At 39.9% G+C, this 22,505-nt stretch overlaps 1 protein-coding gene across 9 annotated transcripts in view; it reads left to right on the top strand.

Annotated features, from left to right (window-relative positions):
- LOC122882669 (plexin-B1-like) overlaps positions 1-22,505 on the top strand; it is a 116,476-nt gene that overhangs the window by 12,856 nt on the left and 81,115 nt on the right. For 3 of the 9 annotated variants that reach the window (XM_044210306.1, XM_044210297.1, XM_044210298.1), the window contains exons 3-5: positions 7,767-7,919; positions 8,137-8,214; positions 20,123-20,210. The exons of 2 other annotated variants lie outside the window; for them this stretch is intronic. In XM_044210306.1, the coding sequence (XP_044066241.1) occupies positions 7,767-7,919; positions 8,137-8,214; positions 20,123-20,210 (319 nt within the window). Of the gene's footprint in view, positions 1-7,766; positions 7,920-8,136; positions 8,215-12,028; positions 12,337-20,122; positions 20,211-22,505 lie in introns of those variants that run through there. 4 more of the 9 variants (XM_044210299.1, XM_044210301.1, XM_044210303.1 and 1 more) reach the window with 4 other exon arrangements.

Raw genomic sequence — 22,505 nt, 5'->3', positions numbered from 1 at the left:
CTGTGTATGTCTCTCTACGTGATGCCCAGAGAAGCATAATTCCAGCCTTAGTGGTTTAATGTATGTCAATGTAATGTCAATTACATTTTCACAATATGCTTTAAAGCTCCATTGACACACCCATAGTAATTTGATTAATAATTAATGAAAAAATATTATTACTGCAAATGTAAGTACTTTCAACACATAAAATGAACAGCCATTTGTAGCAGGACAGCAGCCTTTAAATCTGCCTATGAAGGAGCCAAAATGAAAAATGTCAAATTCTGTAATCTGTGGCTATTTTTATCAACATGTATAGTCATCATCATCATCGTCATTATCATCTGTGATCACTCAAAGTATGATGGTCCTCCTGGGGGGGTCCTCATTGTGGGTCTTCAAATGGCTGAAGTGGCCAATTCTGGAACCACAAACTTTCTTGCAGTGTGGGCATTGATGTGAGGAGCCGTTCTGGTGGACTCTCGCCTTTCTTTGCTGCTGCTTGACTCTGGCAGCCTGTCGGAGATTGTCTTCATGGAATGTGGCTCTTTCATGTAAACTCCATGCGGTTCTGTTTTGTATGTATAGTATAGCACTGAACAGATGAATAACATCTGGTTTTAGATTTATTTTTATCTCTGACCAGTCATCAGTGATGCAATAATGGGTATTCATTAATCGCCTTTAAAAGCCACATTAAAATAGGGCTGTCACGAATACCATTTTTGGGGATTTGAAGCTTCAGTGAGAATTACCTGCAAATATTAGAAGCTTCGACGGGTGGGGGGGAACTTACGCTAATAAGCCTATGGCATTAAGCTAATATGCCATAGACAAAATTTACATATATATATATATATATATATATATAATTTTGTAGAGGTTCTAGTGTAAGTACAGTTCAACCTTTTAGTATGGTATAGGTATAATATCTTGGGGCGACTTTGACTTAGTGGTAGAGCGGATCGTCCACCAAGCGGAAAGTCATGTCATGTCAAAGTGTCCTTGGGCAAGACACTGAACCCCAAATTGCTCCCGAGGGCTGTGCCTTCGGTGTGTGTGTGTGAATGATTTACTTTCTTTGAACTAATGGCACCTGCCATCAGTGTATGAATGTGTGCAAATGGGGTGAATGTGATATTTAGTTGAAGCGCTTTGAGTAGTCAGAAAAGACTAGAAAGGCGCTATATAAGTACAGTCCATTTACCATCTAATACAGGGGTGGGCAATTATTTTTTCCATGGGGCCACATGAGAAACAGAAAATATTGCAGAGGGCCGGGCCAAAAGGCTGAACTCAATTCCGCATAATATTAATTGTATTTCTTTATAAAAAGCAGTAAATAGCGTTGTTTTGACAAGCTGGTATGAGTAGGCTATATGTTATAATTAAGCAATGAAAAAGTGAGGTTGCCTTACAAAAAATTCCTTTATTCAATCAAATTTCCCAAACTAATGGCAAACAAAATATGAACTTTTTTTTTTTTTTTTTTTACCATTTGTGACATATTAGTGAACATTTTCAGTCACATTCACTCCAAAATACATTCTGAGTTTCAAATACTGTTGGAAATAGGTTCTTAGCATTCTAAGGACATCACAATATTGTCTTTGTGCTCCAAACATAAGCAAAACACATCATATTAAAGTCTTGATTCTGAAAACAGTGTCCAGATGACTATGACTGAAACCTTTTCTACGATTAAACATCATATTAAAGTTACTGTCATTGAACATCACTGAACTGTGATTTTGAGAAAAAGGCTTCCAAAGAAAGTGTCCCAGTTCACTGCTAATTGGTGCCTTTACATGCCTACATTTGTAGTCTAACCACCTAATTTGGTGTTTTTAAGTTCTTTTTTCTTGTTCAGTGAGAGAAATCTAGTCTCTGCTGGGCTTTAACGAGTGCATCAAAGTCAGGTTGAATGTTTGAGGTGGAGATGCGAAGCACAGCTGACAGATGATCATCAGTGAGTTTTGTAAACTTCATCATTGAGAATGTTTGTTCACATATGTAGGTAGAGCCAAAGAGAACCAACATCTTCTGAGCATGTCTCCTCATGTTTGGAAAGTCCTCCTCCTTAAGAGAAGAGTAGAAATCCAGCAGAGATCCTGACTTAAAGTGCTCTGCCAGTACTGCATCAGACTGCAGGTCAATGAGCTCCAGCTGAACATCACTGGGTGCGTTATCCATGCTGCAGGTAAAGGGAGAGGAAATCATGCACATTTCATCCTCGATTGTTCTGAGATCTTCAAATCGCCTTGAAAACTCACCATGCAATGCTCCTAACATGGATGAGTACCTGCAGAGGTGATCAGCTGATGGTGTGACTTCTTTCAGGGTTTGCATGTGAGTGAGAGTGTTGCTCTCTAGTTGGCTTGAAAGAAACTGCAGCTTTCTCATGAAAGCCTTCACCAGGCTGTGCATTTCATGAACGAAGAGGCCCTTTCCTTGCAGTTTGGTGTTCAGTTCATTCATCAGTGCAGTCACATCGACAGCAAATGCAAAATCTGCTATCCAGTCCTCATCTGAGAGCTCTGGGATGTCTTTGCCTTTCTTCTCACAGAACTCTCGAATCTCGGCTTTCAGGTCCCAAACTCTTTTTAGCACTTTGCCCAGGCTGAGCCATCTGACAGCTGTGTGGTAGCCGATGTCACTATGCTCAGACTCATGCTCCTCTAAAAGTGCGACAAACTGTCTGTGATTCAATGCCCGTGCCCTGATGAAGTTTACTATTTTACTAACAACATCAATAACATGGTTAATTTTTAGCACTGACTTGCACAACACATGTTGGTGTATAATACAATGCAAAAATACCAACTTCTGATCTGCGTCAATTTCAGTCACTTTATCTTGCATATGTTTCAAAAGTCCGACATTTTTCCCTGTAAGATTTGGACAACCGTCCGTTGTGACACCTGCCAGTCTGTCCCACTTCAACCCCAGGGTGTCTATGCACGCATTTACCTCCGTAAACAGATCGCTCCCTGTCGTCGTCCCTTTCATCGACCGCATTGCTGCCAGCTCCTCCGTAATCTTGAAGTCCGTTATCCCATGGACAAATATGAGTAGCTGGTCTGTGTCGCGGACATCACAGCTCTCGTCCAAAGCCAAGGAGAAGAAGTCAAAACTTGCCACTTTGCGTTGCAGCTGAAGCTCCAAATTTCCCGCAATTTCCTCGATCCTTCTCGTCACGGTTCGCCTGGACAGCGGGACTTGTTCAAATGCGCCTTTTTTGTCAGGGCATATTAGTGCTGCAGAGTCCACCAAACACTCTTTGACAAATTCCCCCTCCGAGAATGGCTTACTGTTTTTAGCGATTTTGTGGGATATCAGAAAACTGGTCTTGGTTGCGGCATCCCTGGATGGGTGAAGCTTGGTAAAAAAGGCCTTGCTGCTTTTGCAGCTTAGCTAGCAAAGCTTCCGATGTCCGCGCCCTTTCGGCATCAGTCAAGTTTTTGTATTTCTCCGCGTGTTTTGTCTCGTAATGCCGGCTCAAGTTATAGTCCTTAAACACAGCGATCTGCTCCCCGCAAACTAAACACACGGCTTTACCTCTGACTTAAATAAATAAATAAGTACTTGAATAAATAAGTACTTAGCAGTCCAATTTTTGTCGAAATGCCTGCATTCGGCACCTACCTTTCTTTTTTTAGCAGAACCGGACATTTTTGAGGGCTAAAGTCGTCTTGTCACTTGCTTGTGACAAGGATCTAATCGTGTGCGGCGTCTTGATATACGTGTGCGTAATTACGTAGTGAATAAAAACAACTTCAAAATAAATGCAATGCATTTTTAGTCCATGCATGAGGTAAAATGAGAAAACATTTTTATTTTGTAATTTCCAATTAACCTTACGCGGGCCGGTCAGAGTCAACCAAAGGGCCGTATGTGGCCCGGGGGCCGTACAATGCCCAGGTCTGATCTAATATATAGGCTTAATTTATGTTCAACCAATACCATTTTCTTGTAAATAAAAAAAAAATAGAATACTTTTTTCAACATGCCAGGATTCAACCACTTGTTGGGAGTGCTTCTCAGGTGGTACAGGGTGCTGGCACTCTAGGAAGAGGGCGTTGTTTTGGCTTTGGATGCTCTGCACATGACTGGAAACTGATGCCCATTTAGTAACAGCTTCTTCACCAGATGAGGTGGAAGACCAGTAAAGATGGTTGATGACACTCTGCTGCCACTTCTTCACCTTGTCGCACTCCCATTCCTTGGCCAGAGCCACCAACTTGCTAGAAACACCTGAATAGAGAGGTAGAGCAACTGGAAGTGAGATATTTGGGGCTACCTAGTAGAAAGTTCAAAATAATAGGACTTACAACAATATTCCTTTTTGATACACCTTTTGCAACGTGCCACACGTCATAAAAATGCCTGACTTCTGGCTTGTGCTCTCTCAAATACTTCTGTATTTGTGGGTGCCTGTCAGTGACTATAACCTTTATCGTCACCCCAGACGCCTCCAGAAAAAAAAGGCTCCTAATCAGGCCCTCTTTCTCCATGTTCACATTGATGCTGACTTTGTTGCTCTGGGGCATAAAATGTGTGCCCATATTGATTTGAGAGCTTGTGTCTTAGATTTTCAGGCTACCATTAATTAATTATCGGTAGTCTGATCAGGCAACTACATTTCATTTCAAGAGAAGTGTTAGCTGTGGTCAGACTAGAAATGTTTGGGAACTGAAGCATAACCTCACCTGCACCAGCTTAACTTTTATGATGTTTCCAGTGTGGAGGTCCATTACTGAGTAAGAACCATAGCGCTGTGCCCCGAGCTGTCGGATCGCATGTCACCTCCCAGTGTGACACCCTTACTCACATGGAACACATGGATCCATGTATGATCTGGCATGTTGAAAGTATGTATTCTCAGCTATGGTCTGTACCTTGAGTGCTGACAGAGCCTAATAATACAATAGAAGTCTTGATGAGTACATTGTATTTGACATGAAACATCATAAATTACACACACAATGCCATATATAATTTTTTGAATTGTAAATGTTTTACCTTGTTGAACTGTCTGAATAATGAGCCAGTGAAATTGACAGCTGCAGATAGATAGATGCCGGTTGCCTGCTTGGGTGCTACCAATGATCGGCTGACTGTTCCACTGACGAGTGAACTTGCAGAAAGGACATTTCTGTGAAACAGACAGAAAGGTTCCCTGGACATACGTCTGTACCTCACAAGTCCATCCACATGTTGGGCAGTCATGAAACAGGCTTAATAGACAGTCCTCATAGACAGTATACTTGGCAACATCTTGTACCACTGTCACAGGGCTGTGGACAGAAAAAATGTGAGATTAGATTAGATTACGTTCATCTTCATTGTCATAGCCCAGAGTACTGGAGGGGGCAATACTAGGACCACTAAATGCAGTTCTACACCTAAGAATAGGCTAATAGATACATACAGTGCAAGGCTTCACATAATAAACATACAGTATAAATTTGTGGTGAATATGAAATCGATGATGTATCGTATACGGTAAAGTACAACAAATGCAGTTAAATAGTGCAGAGAGCAAGTGTAATAGTAGGCCTGGTAGAGATTATTATATTAAAATGAACCAATAGAAAACGAATAGAAAATGTAAAAAGTAAAAAGTTGCTGCACAGGCAAACTAAATGTATGAAATTGGCAAGGATTACCTCACAATGGTTGAGTCACCCAAGGTAGAGATGCTGGGGTGGTACGAAGTGTCACGAGGATCTTGTAGTGGGTCTTCCGAATCTTTATTGTCATCTATCAATAGCTCGACGCAACTTCTTTTCAGAGGCACGGGTTCTCTAACAGGTTGAAGTGAACCATTCAAAGTCTACTGGCATGTCTGTGTTGATTCCAAACACTTGACTTGGATAGCTATAACGTTACACATTGTATACATTTAGTACAAATTTATTGGATAAACAAGACTAGAACTTATAATACATTAATGAAACACACTGGTGATACACCTTCACTTCATCTGTGCTTTAAAGTCAACTCTGTGTGGCCACTGTCGTCTTTGCCTTCTCCAGTGGCTCACACTGACAGCCCATCTCTGGTGTTTGACCACGAAGCAGCAGTGCTCTTGATAGATGAAGATATGCTGTAGAATTCCCCATTGGAAAAAAAAATTCAAAACAAGCAACCTCATATCCATGTCATATGATATGTAATTAGCTGTTATTCATGGTTGTCTTTTCAAAATGTGCTAATGTTGCTACTTCTTGACCACAGATCATGAATATGAACTTGAATTTACTATAACATTATCTTGCTAACGCTTTACTAGCAGCTTATGAGGATGACCTTTATCATGACATGCTTTCTTCGTGAACAACCCCAAAGTCGTGAAGTTTTCTGTCAGAATTATCATTATGAATATAGCCATCATCTAATTCAGCAGCTTAGCTATCTGTCAAAATGTTTTGAATAACGAAACGTTTGCCCTAACTTTCTTCGTCAACATCCCCAAGCCATATAAAATAGTCCTGCCTGTCAGCATTTGACATGAACCAACATTTAATTTGACATGCTAACGTTGGCTAACATTATCTTGCAAACGGCAGATTTCTTGGCCACAGTTAACGGATAAAACACAAGAAAAATAAACTTACTGGTTGACCAACATGTTGGCTCATATTCGCTGTGTCCCCAGGATAAATGGATGGAACAGCGTTGGCTTTGTGGCAAAACCCATCTGTTTTTGAGTAACATTTTCCAAAGAGTACAGAAAAATGGCTACTGCAAACCCAAGGTTTCTCTGTAACTTCAAATCAGAATCAGAAAAACTTTATTGATTCCTGAGGGGAAACTCTTTTGTTACAGCACGTCAGTGCACACAGGGATAGAAGTACTAAGCAAATCAGAATATAATACACTATAATACAGGTAAGATAAATTAAGTACACAGTGGATATAAGTATAAAATTAAAATAAGTGTAAAGTAAAAAGTGGATTTACCGGTTGATGATAAATATGTACGGTATAATAATACAATGTAATAATACAAGTAGTAAGTAATAGTGCAACTGTCAAGTTAAGTGTAGCTTACTAAGATTATTATGAGCGGTGGATATTGCACAGCAGTAATAGAAGTAGGAATATATATCAATAAATAGGGAATTTTAAACTGAAAAGAGTATAAACTTCATCTAGGATATTCAAATTTTTTTTCCAATTTTTCCAAATAAACTGCATCCATTTCTTCATCCATTTTCAGATATTTTGGTAATACATGAAGGCTCACCATTTCTCCTTTTGCATATTTGCAACCAAAAACATAACACGTCTCGGTTTGAAAATTGTGAAACTTAGCTTGCAAAATAACGATACTTAGCTACACCAGACCTCACCTCTGATACCCCTCATTTTGCTGTAGCATTATGCTAATGATATGGAAGGCTCCGCCCTGCAAGTTGACAGGAGTAGATATGCGACAAATGAAACATGCCTGTCTGAATCTGTGTTTTTGAGACTGTCATTGGTACGCTGCAGTTTCAGAGCAGAAATGCTCAGCCATGGCGTTTACTGCTTATTTTGTTCCTGAATATGTCTTGTAGCATATGAAAAACACCCAACGGACAGGTTAACAACATTGCTGCTTTAATCAACGTTGAACATTAAATTCCCTAGGTGAAGGACTTAACCCGCTTAACCCGCTGTTTTTGTGTTAGCTGAACATATTTTTTGATCCTGAAGGAGATCATTATACACTTAATCTCATATACCAGCAGAAGGAAGACACGAATTTAACAGTTTTCTTCACGTGTTTCCCTCAGCTGCCGCCCGAGGACAAGCTTTGTCGCTGAACCTATCCAGACCACCGTCATTATCTGAGCCTGAGAAGACTCCGCTGGATAACCCAAACGAACTGAACACATTAAATCACTACCAAGAGCCATCCCAAGTAAGAGGCTTGTGTCTGGGCAGAGGTAGGTTTATAACTGTGTGTTACTGTAACCTGAGCTTCATTGTCGTGTGATTTAGATTTTTAAGTGAATCTGAAATCTGAAAAAACTGAAGCTGTATCAGCAGCTCTGTGTTACATTTCTATCTACCTTCCATCACAATAAATGTTTTGCATATAAAACTGAAAATCACCTGATGTGAGGAGAGTAACTAACATTATTTTTATCCCTGTACTTTCAGGTGGACCTTTCAGCTGGAAATCCTGTCATCATCACAGTGATGTGCAACTGCAAAGCTGGTCTAGGACGTTGTGCGCATGTAATTTGGTTACTATACACATTAGCACCAGGGGTATAATGGTAACCAAACTTCACGGTTTGGTATGCACCTCGGTTTTGGGTCACAGTTTGGTACAGTAGGGAAAACAAAAAAAATGTAGAAAATAACATTTGTCATTTATTTTGAAAAATGTAAACATTCAACAGGGGCTCACTGGCCATAATTCATACTATATCAGTTAAGGCACTCAAATACTGGCACATTGTCAATAAGAATAATTAAATAACACAAATGTCAGTAATGCTCCATCGTAAGACTCTGACCTATTGATAATTCCTGAACAACTGCAGCTTGCGCTCGTTTCTACAGAGCTGGCACAGCAGACTGAGTAAAATGCACATGTGAAGGCACATTGTAGTGGGGCTCAAGTGCTTTGACCATATGGTTAAATTCTGTATTCTAAGTAAAGTTGCATATCTGCAGCGATAAACACTCTTATAGCATTAGTTATTGCTTTGGCATGGTCTGAATCTGCAGTGAGAGGCTGCCTGAACGCTGTGGGGAGTAGGACTCGCCTTCCAGTCTGTTGGTGTCTCGTTCCACTAATCGACACATCTGGGTGATGCCGTCGTAAATTACATGTTTATTAACAGACATACCTGACTTCAGTTGAACAATGTCGGCATACAGTTTGACACCAATTGTTGTCCATTTTCGCTGTAAAAAACGGGGAAACTGACAAGGCTACAGCATGCTACAGCTGACAAGGTGCTCTGCCAAAACTTTTCGGGTAAAACTCCCACTCTAGAATTTCTGTTTTGCACGTGCGAGTAGTAGACATACAACACGTGGACGTTTTTATTCCAGAACTGTTACACCCCTAATTCGTACACTAGCAAAAGGTAGGATTGAAGTCTGTCCCTCCAGTGCAGAGTAAGACCTCAATGCCACAAACTTGGCACATCCCTCAACGCTCAATGGGTTTAACCCCCAAACCCATACATTTAGTTGAAATCAGTAAAATAAAGCCATATCAAAACTCGAGAAACATTTTGAAATTGATACCATTGTATAAAATAAATCGAAATATTACCTCTCATGTATATTTAATTAAGAGTTAATTTGCAAAAACAGAAAAGCCATTCTTAAAATGAATTAACAAACTGTTTGATTCCCTGAAGTGCACAGTAAAAAAAAGAGCATGATTTAGAATAATAAATAGAAACGGAGATTGTTTTTGCAAAAGAACCCCTATAGTTTAATCGGGAATCATATTTAATTGGATCTGTAATTATTAAACAATACTTGTATGTTATGAAATTTATTCTCATAAATAATAAAGTGAACAGTAGGATGAATTACATTTACACTGATACCTTTTTCGATGCCTCAGTCGGGCAGATACGAGTGCATATATTGTTATCACATGTTCGTTGCGCAGAACTGTCAATGAGATAGTGGCCCTTTGCATTGCATCAGTTACAATCAGGGTAATTTATCAAGTAGATCTTTCAGTGTACAACTTATGTCACATAAAACAAGTCATTTCTTTTAACTCCTTGGCAACCTCGTTAATTGAGTCAATGGAGTCTTTTGCGTTTGTTGGAGATGCAGTCTCTGGAGGGTTGAGACACATGAGGTGCAGTGGAGACGCTGGGGCTGTGCACACTCAGCTCTTGCTCAGCTGCAGCACCACCTTCTGAGCCAGAAGCATTCATTGCCCATGCTGCAACTCTAAAGCCTTTTTGGCATTTGTAATTCCCATACTGTGTCCACCAAACAATATCGTCTTTCTTGGTTGGCAACCTCCCCAACAAGAACTTAAATTTCACACTGGGTGAAATTTCTTTTTTTGGCTTTTCTGTCAGAATTTGCCATCATTGTCTTCATGCAGTCAGTATGGATTAATATTAACTAGGGGTGTTTCACTGACCATTTATTGGCAACTATGGGCGTTAAAAGGGGGGGACAAGAAGATTGTGATTTATAAAGGGAAATCGGCGTGTTATAAATCAGAATGTTTTTGTGCGGAAGCACTTTCTGTGTTTCATCCGTATGCATCCTTTTGACGTGAATCCTCCTTCATAAATGAGGCCCCTTGCCCCTGCTACAAAAGTACAGAGTGAAGGGGTAGTCAGTAACCTTTTATTGTCCAGTGTCACTCACTGGACACTCACTTCCCCTTCTTTACAAGGAACAAGGTACATGCCAGTTACTCACACTAATGAACTTACCATCGTATAAGCCGTAGTATGTCCTGTCACCATGGTGATGTTCCTCTAGGGTCTGTCCTGAGTTACCACACTCTCCCTGCAGTTACCCCTACTGATAACTACCCTCCCTTTGCATTGCCCCAACAGCCAAGTAGCTATACCACTGTTCTGAGGCAGGAAGAGCTAGACTATTACATAAATGCCCAGATAAAGATGCTTGTGTAGATTGTCCTTACATCTATATGGCAATTTATCATTAATCAGAATCAGAAATACTTTATTGATCCCCGAGGGGAAACTCTTTCGTTACAGTTGCTCACTATCACGTCGATGCACACTCGAGAATAGAAGGAATAGAAGTACTAAGCAAATCAAAATATAATACACTATAATACAGGTGAGATAAATTAAGTACCAAACCAAATAAGTGGTTGGGCCACCCTTAGCAGCAACAACCGCAATCAAGCATTTGCGATAACTTGCAATGAGTCTTTTACAGCGCTGTGGAGGAATTTTGGCCCACTCATCTTTGCAGAATTGTTGTAATTCAGCCACATTGGAGGGTTTGCGAGCATGAACTGCCTTTTTAAGGTCATGTCACAGCATCTCAATAAGATTCAGGTCAGGACTTTGACTAGGCCACTCCAAAGTCTACATTTTGTTCTTCTTCAGCCATTTCCAGGAATGACTTCCTGTGGTGCCCTGTGGTGCATTTTGGGATGAGTCTTTCGCTGAAGGTACTCCTTCGCTGAAGGTACTCCTTCGCTGAAGGTACTCCTTCGCTGAAGGTACTCCTTTGCTTGACCAGCACGTCATGAAGTGGGTGGGAGACACTGTCCAAGATGGCATGTAGTTTGGCCAGCATCCTCCTCTCTGACACCACCGACAGAGAGTCTAGCTCTACCCCCACAATGTCACTGGCCTTACGGATCTCATGGAAGAAATAAATACAAAGCCACAGCCAGCAGCCAGTTAGTTTAGCTTAGCATAAAGACTGGAAACGTGGAAAGAGCTAGCCTGGCTCTGTCCAAAGGTAACAAAATCCACCTACCAGCACCTCTAAAGTTCACTAATTAACATGTTATATTGCTCTCTTTGTTTTTTCTACGGAATAAACAAACGTGTTAATAAGTGAGCTTTATAAGTGTTGGTATGAAGATTTAGGTGACGATTTAGTTACCTTTGGACAGAGCCAGGCTAGCTGTTTCTCCTAAGTTCATTGTCGTAGAGACATGTATTTCACTGAACTTGACTACAGTGCGCTTGGTTATAGGCAGATGGTAGCTGCTCAGTGTGCGTCTATCTCCATGTGGGATCTTCTCCCCTCTGTTGTTCTGGGTTTACACAAATGATACTTCCAACAAGGTTCAGCCCACAAGCTATGCACCATGCTTATTATTGTAATATCCTGATTTCACATGAAAGTGGGTGCATGCGTAACAGGGTTGTTATAGAAAGAGGGGGTTATACATGTAATATGAGAAACAGACGAGAAGTTGTTATTATATTGTGTGTATGTGTCTGTGTTTGTGTGCGCTCCAGAACGTCAGTGGTTAGTTGAACAGTAGTCGGATCATGTCTGTTTGTCCAGCTGCTGAATCACTCCCACATTTTAGCCAAAATCTTTTTTTCTTTTTCAGGATTGAGAATCCTACACCCCCCGCACACATGGCCTTCTGGCTTTGTGTCCCATCTAAATGGATCTTCCTCTCCCTGTCTTCCTCTTCTTACTGAGGCATGTTTTGATATGACATGTCTGTCTGTCCTCTCTCTCCTCCCTCTGCCCCTCCTCCTGTCATTCTTTGCATCTTCTCTTTTTCCGGGGCCTACAGTTTGACCCCAGTTGTCCTTGACACATGCATTTCTATAGCTTCAGCCAATCAATACAGACTCCTGTGGCCCGGTGTCAGATGCTGGGTCCACTTATTGAAACCAACAACAACCCATGGTAAGTGAGAATGAGCGTTTTTGTGTGCATGTGTGTTGGATTGATGAATGAGGTGAATGGAAGATCTGCCACATTCACATGGTGATCACCCATCAGCTATTGTTCAGACGTTTGTTTTTGCAAAATTAGCAAGAGAAATTGTACCACAATCATGTCAGTTGTATGGCATATTGTAATGGCATCTTACTTAAAGGACAAGGCTGGCATTATTCTGTATTTTTCTTATTCAAACCAACAATGCATTTGTGTGTCTCTCTACCCTGTCTAGGGTGTTTGTAACCTGTTTTAAAAACAGCTGCAACAGTGTGGCTCATTGATGTGTGTTTAATAGTTTTTGGACAACAATAGAGCTCAATGACAGAGGAATAAGATATATCAGGCGTATATTAAAAAAACTTCGTCCTTCACCCCCCGCGGGTGGTCTCATCCTTCGAGCTCGGGTCCTCTACCAGAGGCCTGGGAGCTTGAGAGTTCTGCGCAGTATCTTTGCTGTTCCTAGTACTGCACTTTTCTGGACCAAGATGTCTGGTGTTCTTCCAGGGATCTGCTGTAGCCACTCCTCCAGTTTGGGGGTCACTGCCCCGAGTGCTCCGATGACCACGGGTACCACTGTTGCCTTCACCTTCCAGGCCTTCTCCAGCTCTTCTCTGAGCCCTTGGTACTTCTCTAATTTCTCATGTTCCTTTTTCCTGATGTTGCCATCACTTGGTATTGCCACGTCAACCACAACGGCTTTCCTCTGCTGTTTGTCCACCACCACGATATCTGGTTGGTTCGCCATTACCATTCTGTCAGTCTGAATCTGGAAGTCCCACAGGATCTTGGCTTGGTCATTCTCTACCACCTTTGGAGTTGATTCCCACTTTGACCTCGGGGTTTCCAGTCCATACTCTGTGCAGATGTTCCTGTACACTATGCCAGCCACTTGGTTATAATACTAATAATATAATAATTAAAGAAGCTCATGAAGTTGTTTCTGCTGAGAGCTATAGGAATACATGGCTCAACAGAGCTGTGACTTTCTGTCAGCCTGGCTACTGTGCTGAAAAGAAATACCATGGAGCTAAACTTCTTTGTTTTAGTATCTTTTTTTTTAGAGGGGCAATAGAGTCGAGTGTTCTTTGCAGTGAGCCTGCAGCACTATCAACAAGATGATCAATTTACGAGGACTGAAATTAGCATTGGAGTCCTCTATTATTTTGAGACACAGCATTGAATTAAATGCAGATGGAAACACTTCCTTAAATTTAGCTACAGCACTATCAGATAGACATCTAGTTTTAGGAGTATTTGCCTAATGGCGTGTAGTCCAGTAATAGGAGTTTAAAAGTTATTAAATAATGGTCTGATAAAGAAGTATTCTATGGAAAGACTATTAAATGTTCAATTTCAATGCCATATACCAGAACAAGGTTGAGGGTGTGGTTAAAACAGGGAGTGGGTTTATGTCAACACTCTGACAAAAGCCAGTCGAATCTAATAATGAGATAAACGCAGTACTAAGGCTATCATTTTCAACGTCCACATGAATATTGAAATCACCTACAATAATTACAATAATTATCTGTTTTAAGGATTAAACTTGATAAAAACTCTGAGAATTCAGATACAAATTCAGACGGACCAGGAGAATAGTATACTATAACAAATAGAATTGGCTGTCGTGTCTTCCAGGTTGGGTGTGAAAGACTAAGAACAAGGCTTTCAAATTAGTTATAATTAAAGATAGCTGCAACTCCACCAGTAAAGAAGGGAACATACACCTGTATTTATTTGTGATGAAATTCTCTGATGTACTGTTCAGACCAGCATTCACAACTGGAGCCTGCTGCGCCATGCGCCGTTAATTGGTCTGATTAGCTTCTAGCGCTATTTGAAAGCCATTCTCCTGCTGTAGCTTTAGTCATTATTCTGCTCTGAACAGAACAGTCATGTGGAGGCTTGGCTGCGGTAGGATAACACAGCGCCAGCAGACCTAGGACCAGCTGAACACCTGCCTCTTAACAGAATGTGCATGAATGCATACATTTTTTTAAAAAAAACAAATAAAAGTAGTGCGATCAATGTATCTAAATGTAACAGAGTAATGGTAATGACTTTTCTCCAAATTTTGAGTAAATTAATCAAAAGTAACCATGAATTTCACTTGATAGTGCCAATAGATATTAATATCCTGGGTCTGTGTTTAGTGTTATACTTACTTGAGATTTTCATCGCCATAACTTGGGTTAACACAGTAATGACAAACATTGTTGTTAGTTCACTTACTTTTATTGTTATTTTCATTACACAGCTTTACTAAGTTATTGAGTTAAGAACATTTCCTTTGTCTACAAAGTGTCTTACCACTCACGGGAAATCATTGTGTGGGAAGGCCCCCCCACAATTCCCAGCCTGTTAAGCATTCTATGACGTCAGCGATGCTGAAGATGGGTGATGTGTCTCAACTTCCTCCCAATGTACAAAAATGAAACTAGATATCCCGGATACGGGAGCTGCCATTTTGTGCTGGTGATGTCATGCAGAGCCAGAGTCTGTGTAGTAGTGATCGGGGTTGGAGCCGCAGTATCGAGGTCCCGCCATACGCCCAGCCGACTCAATCGCAAGCTGGCCTCAGCTGTCAATCATGACGTGTAACCCCCTTTTTATAGCATCAAATAACGAATTAAAACCAATCTTATCAGAAATATGAACACTTGAATATACACCAGTGTGTAAAGAACTACCAATAATGACAGAAACCGTCTTTGGGAAAAATTTATTTGATATGTACTTTGAGTTTTTAGTTCGGCTCATCCGCTAACATTGAGGGGGCAGGATTTGACCTATACTGCAGCCAGCCACCAGGGGGCGATCTAGATGTTTTGGCTTCACTTTTGGGGAGCTGTCATGTCGTCCATCTTTATATACAATCTCTGGTGCTACCATGTCTGAGGGGGAAGCTGCTGATATTATTATTATGTATTTCATTTATGTTTTGTGAATGGCAGAGAATAGTGCATTTGGTGATGCATTCGTGTACAGTGGGAAATCTGAGTTGCTGAAGAAATTATTGTGTGTTTTGTTTTGTTTTTTTTTATATTTAGGCTGCCCAACCCTGTAGTGAGAGAGGAAGGCGCAATGCAAAGACCACATAGAAATGATTTTTTTTCTTATGTCAATAGTTTTTTTTCTAGTTTTCTTATTTTGAACATGTCCTGGTATCACCTGTAAATAAATATGTCCACCCATGGGACCTTCAACAAAGCCTCATGAGTCTGCCTCCTACTTCACAACAGACCCTCTGGCAATGACTATCTCACATTCACCATAAAATAAGAATAAAAACGGTGTGGCATATAAAAGTAATAATAAAATGTACATCAAATAATTATAAAGCTGTACAAAGTCAGAAGAGAAACTGAAATTCACATGACCAAATGATTTATAGCATTGTGCATTTGGTTCGGACAGTTTATTACCTTAAATTACATGATATGCTTTATTACTCATAAATACACGATATGAGAAGTCTTTCACTAAAAGGACTTTAACACATGTTGGTTGTATCATTGTGCTACATTAGCCGGGTGCACTTGTAAGCAAATGTGGAAAAAAGCGCAGGGCATGCTTTATAAAATGTTGAGTATAAATCATTTGACCAGACAGTAATGTCTGTAAGGATGTTTTTTGTATCTTGCAAAGACTCCTGCAAATCACTTATACAGTTTAATTCTAATCTTGAATGATAGGAAAAATATTGTTGGCTTGGTTGTGTTGTGTCTGCTTTCAAAGCTACTGTAATTAATCCCAAACATTAGTCAGACTATTCTCATTAATAATGCATTTCTAAGCAGCAGTCCTGACACAGGGAGTGGATTTAAGTCTTTATTCAAAGATTCAGCAACAATGCCAGGCAACCCTCAGAGCCAATCTGCTTTACCTGAAAGCCAGCATCCAAGAAAAACTTTTTCACTTTCAGCCATGTTCAGGTTTTGAAACAATAAGGGGAACAGGTTGCAAGGTAAGTAAAATACATTTAGATGCAAATCTATGTCAGTCCATCTGTCTTCATAACAGTCCGCCAAATGAAAAGGAAATTCAGTTTTTATTCCACCTTGAAATGAAAGGTAAAGGAAATTTCTATTGCCCATTCTGTTACCCAATTCCCTAATTGCATAACTACAATTTGCAGGTTTGACACTTAAACAGTTTCTCGTTTTTTGTGCATTCAGATTCAAATGCATATGCCACTGAAAATGGTACCAACATCGTTTAACACTGATGAATAGTCATCTTTACAGCCAGTTTACCAGGATTTGAATTTGAAGGTTAAGGCTACTAAAAACTGAATAGTAAGATGCTTTGCAGTATAGCAGCCTTCAGTGGTTGAAGAAGTGCTCAGCTCCTTTATAGTACTTAAGTAAAAGTAGCAATACAACAATGTAAAAATACTTCATTTGTAGTATGGTGTCAAGCAGGGTAGCAGAGGGAAACACGGGATTGGACCCAAATGCAGACAATGGAGGCAGACTGGTAAAGTTCAGTGATTTATTAATGGATATCAGGCTTACACAGCTAGGCAGGCAGGGAGGGAGATGACAAGACACAGGTAAAACTAATCAGCGTGTGGCAAACCATCAAAATTGGCAGGAAACAGCAAACAAAAACAGGAAGTAAAACTACTAGACACATGAGGTCTTTCAAAATAAAACAGGAAATAACATATATAAACCCTCAAACCATGACACCATTAGTAACATTCCTGCATTCAAAATATTAAATAAAAGTACAGAATTATTATCAACAAAATGTACTTGAAGTATCAAAAGTAAAAGTACTGGTTCTGCAGAAATTTGGCCCCTGTGACAGATATATTATTATGTATTACAGTATGAGATTGTTAAAAATGGTGCATCAATGTGTAATAATAATAATAATAATAATAATAATAATAATAATAATAAAACTTTATTTATAGAGCACTTATCAAAACAAAGTACAAAGTGCTTCACAACAAGAGAAATAAAATATCACAGTGAATGACGAAATATAAAGAAATAAAATACATAAGATACACAAAAGCAATAAGACTTAAACGAAGACACTGAGTCAGGCAACCTCATTTCTTCGGGCAAGTTGTTCCAGAGCCTTGGGGCCCTGATAGCAAAAGCTCTGTCCCTCTTAGTTTTCATCCTGGACTCAGGAACAGACAGGAGACCCTTGCCTGAAGATCTCAAACTACAAGAAGGTTCATAAGGGATTACAAGGTCTAAAATATAGTCTGGAGCCAGAGCCTTAAAAGTAATCAACAAGATCTTAAAATCAATCCTAAAACAAACAGGGAGCCAATGTAAAGACGCTAAAACAGGTGTTATGTGGTCGTACTTCTTGGTCTTGGTTAACAGCCTAGCAGCTGAGTTTTGTACTGTCTGCAGTTGTGTCAAAGTTTTTTGATTAAGACAAGTGAACAAGCTGTTACAATAATCAAGATGTGTAAGCAGCATTTACTGTTGTAGGTGGCTACTTTATATACTGTTTGGTCTTTAGTCCAGTGGCTCCCAACCTAGGAGTCCATCCCCCCCTTCAAATGGTCACATGATGAATGTGGGAGTTCGTGAAATGATCAGTAGGGTAGGAAAGAAGAAAAAACAAATGTTCGCCTACACAAATTTATATTATTTTTTTGGACCTTTTTGTGAAATACTGGAGAGTTGTACCTCTTTGGGCCTTGAACAGTTATTTAAATGAAACTATCTGATAGGTTTAGAGGGGGAATCATGGTGGAACTGCTAACAACTCATAGACATCTAAAACATGACAAGGAGCCCAAAGAAGACACAGAAGCCACGAAGGTTGGGAACCACTGGTTTAATCTTTAATGTATTAATGTACTTTATTTTACAAGCTATCATATGTAACTATCGCTGTCAGATAAATGTAATGGAGTAAAAAGTACGAGATTTCCCTCTGAAATGTAGTAAAATGTAGCATAATATGGAAATATTCAAGTAAAGTACAAGTACTTCAAACCTGTTCTTAAGAGTATTTGACCACTATAGCATTGCCCCTCTAAAACATTGCCAGACTTGTGATGGACAGTTTTAACAGAACATCAAAATCGATGCAGCATAACCAAAACTATCTTTTTCATTCCACACCTGGCGCCTACATTACACATAATGCAACTTGACCGCCAACAGCGGCTAATGTAGCATGGAGCCTCAAGCACTGATGGCGAGTGGGCTACAGGGGTCTGGTAAAGCTCACTTCTTTCTACCTCCACGCCCCCAGATTTTCTTCATTTCAAACTAGTCTTCAGCCTCAACCAACGCTGACTCAAGTGACATTCTTTGAGAACATTTTCCTCACATAGCTTCCCCTGGAGTACTCCTGTTTACAACACCTGTAAACAGACTTTGATGAGTAAAATCAGCGCATTTCCTCTTTAAATACAGTATTCGAGTAAATGTACTTAGTTTCTTTTCCACCACTGCGAGCCTTTTAATGTTTTTTTTTTTTTTTTTTTTTTTTTTTGGACAATTGAGTTAATCTGATTTGTTTCAACCTGTCTGATGCTACAGTTTCATGGGCACAGTGGATGCCAAACAAGCTGTGAGTCCAACTGTCTTGAGTCCCTGTGTCCACAGTCTCTACAAAAAAGCTTTTGCAATAACGAACAAGCGTGTTGGCAAAAACATTTAAAAGAGGTGGTTAAAATAAATGGCAGCATATACACTGTGTCACTCTGAGGGCACTGGTGTGTGTGTGTGTGTGTGTGTACCTAAGAATTATGTACCAGTCCGTGTGGATTGGTTTGAGATCCTGTTTGTCTTTAACTCGTCAGAACACAGCCAAAACCATGTGGCTAGGCAGCAGGGTCTCTGTGGAGCTGCAGTGGTTTGTTTGTGCTTCTTGTTCAGGGTGTTGATTGTTTCTTTTTCATCAATTTTAATGTTTTTCTGTCCTTTCTCATTTTTAGACTTTGCTTCCCCTCTTTCTCTCTCTTTTTCTTTCTCATTAATACACACATACACAGACACACACACCCACCCACAAACACTCCTTTGTATTTCTTGTCCCCTTAGTCCCTTTTTTTTACCCACCTCCCCCGTGGTTAAACCCTCTAGTTTGATCAATCATTGATGATTCCAGGTCTCCTGAGACCTCAGGGGAAATCCTGATTGGCTACGTCCCCACACCACACACACACACACCTTTTGCATCCCCCTCACAGCCCCTCCCTTCTTTTCAAGATTAGAGTTAAACCTTACTTGTTACCCTCTGCCCAATCTCCCCTTTGCTGTTTCTTATCCCGCTCCCTCCTCCCTCTCTCCACTGGATGTCGGAAGGGCCAGCTTCAATTAAAGAAGCAGTGGGGTTCCCTATTGGCCATATTAGTGTTGGTTCCATGCCTGTGCCCCTCTTTGAACAAAGACTTCTCAATGCTTCCTGGAGCAGTTTGGTAGGGATTTGGTCTAGATTTACTAATTTTAGCCACACACCCAGACACCGTTGACAGTGGCAGCATGGCCATCTTATAATATAGCACATTGTCTATAGTGCTCCCATCATATTTTATAGAGCTTTAACTGGACTTCCAGGTGTTTTAATTTTGGGAATTTGCCACATTACTACAGCTGATTCCCACAATACAACAATGACATTGTTGGTTATTGATTGAAAAAGATGACAACTGAATGAAAACAGCGAGTTCATGTGATTAATGACAACTAGAATCCTCTCCCTGCCTTCCTGAGGATTTTAGCTCATGCTTAACCTTTGGCAATGATTCCTTTGTCCCCAGATCACAATCACACATCTCAGACCTTCAACACCGCCAAGCTCCACTCATCAATCATCTTTGATTTTCTGCCAGAGACTCAGATACTGGGGTAATTTCTGCGAGTAGAGATACTGTGTGTGTGTGTGTGTGTGTGCGTGTGTGTGTTCGTTGCGTATGTCCAACTCTCACATGCATGTTCCTGAGCAAGATGGAGAGAGCACAGTCTATTAAGCATTTGACAATTGAAGACCTCCCACTCTAAAACAAGGAGGGGGGTTGTCTTCTGGGGGCGTCCATTTTCTTTCTAATGGAGCTGTCCGTCAGACAACATTGTTGACAGAAGGCCAGGATATTATTCCCACCTGCCTACATTCGAAAAACCACCACTTTGGGAGTTAAATGAGCTGATTTTGAATATAAAATTATTTTGAATATAAAAAGAAAGAGGAATTAGGAATTGATCAAAATATTATGATTGTAGCATTTTGTAGTCTAAATTTAACCTCTGCACTACATGTACTGTTTCACTGGTCACTCACCAGTGGCGTATTTTCCACAGCAGTGCAACTAAATCCTGCCACAAGCTTCATACTGAATAGCCATAGTTATTTTGTAGTAGTAATGTGTCACATAATAGATAAAATGAGTAGTTTCAGTTTTCCAGTAATATCTTACACATTTTGTGGTTACCTTATTATACGAGTGTCATTTTTTTAATGAAATGTCTCAACAAAACCCTGACACAACTCTGATTACCCTTACCCCCGGCTACCAGCTCCACACTTCTGAAATGTATTTGGGAGACCTCCGGTTTTTTAATTAATGTGTATGTTGCATTTTACTGCTGTAGATGTTTAGCTTGAGCTAATTTTAATTATTTTATATACTGTTGGGTAGTTTAATCTACAGCAATGCATCATGTTCCACAAGATCATCGTATGTTTGGATTATTTGAAAATTTATGGAAAATGTGTATATCAAGATACATATTGTATATTGCGGCATAGCCCATGCCGATATTTGATTTTTCCCTAGACAGACAGAATAGTCAGTGTGTTAGTAGAGTTGACCCTACCACAGCTCTTTCATCAGGCTGCCAATAGGGTAGCAAGTTCAGGTAACCAGTCCCAACTCTGCTGACTGCAAGCAATTGGCACTGCTTCAAAATATATCAAGCTAATAAGGAAATAAACTTGTATCTCAATTTACCTATATAGTATATTACAATTAGAACAGCTTAAGTTAATTTATCTACAGGCTGCAGCTTATATGTTTCAACAGACCAAAAACATGGCAATGTAGTGGCAATTCCTTCGGAATAAAGAAACACTCAAGGCAATCACTTGTCTTTCTGTAGGTTTACTTCAAGCGTCTGCAGACGGACTCACAGCAGCAAAAACATACATCAGTACAATCTGCTCTGAATGAGTACAGAGGAAAAAGAGCATCTGTTATTTATCCAGTCTTCAGGGTCAGACTCCTCAACCCGGGGAGAAGAGTGTCCCTGAAGTCTTGACATAACAGTCAATAGGATAATTTGTAGTTCCATGTCATCATTATCAGTGTACTGTTCTCATCTCGCAGTCCAAACAATCATACACAAATGAAGTATTGACGCCAAACAATTAGAATAATATCTGTATGTTATTATATCAGAGAGTCTGTTTGTTCTTGCCATTACAATTCCTCCCTTTTTAGCATAAAATCATCTTAAAAATAAATGCTAATCAAAATAATTAAGAACAAACATTAGGTAGGAAAGGAAAAATCAAACAACCAGACAAGTGGGGAAAACCTCAAGTGTCAGAGGAAGAAAAACCCCACATATACTTATCATTAGCTTATCCAGCAACCTTCAATTCAATAGTCATTAGCAATCCTTATCATTGTAACTGGACACAAATAGGAAAAATCTAAAAAATTTAATGAGACTAAACTAAAAACCTAGGTTTTAACCAATAAGCATGCGTGAATCAGCAAAACAACAGAACTATTATTGTTAAAATAACTTTAACCATTAGGTAAATAGCTCTAGCAGTAATATATGAGCATACATGAGCATTTTATTCTAAATTCACATTATACTTCAAAATCCAGTGGGTTACATGCAATTTTATTCTCCTCAAATCATCTCATTGTCAAACGGTGGAATCCATTCAACAGAGCTGGATGTTTCTATTGGCATATTCATATACTGACCCATAGATGATTTAATTGCTGTAGCAATCATTGATCTTAAGCAGGGAATTACACAGCAGGTCAAAAGGAGGAAGAGCACAATAACTAGGAGCACGGGTGCCAACATTCTCATCAACACATTCTTCCATCCTCCCATAGTCAGCCACGACCACATATCCCATCCTCCCACACTCTGGGAGTCTAGGCTTTTCTCCTCATGCAGTAG

This window comes from Siniperca chuatsi, linkage group LG10 (genome assembly GCF_020085105.1).
Source record: "Siniperca chuatsi isolate FFG_IHB_CAS linkage group LG10, ASM2008510v1, whole genome shotgun sequence".
Classification (NCBI taxonomy): Eukaryota; Metazoa; Chordata; class Actinopteri; order Centrarchiformes; family Sinipercidae; genus Siniperca; species Siniperca chuatsi.
Note: the sequence above shows the minus strand (reverse complement) of the source record. Positions and strands in the feature narration are given on the sequence as shown.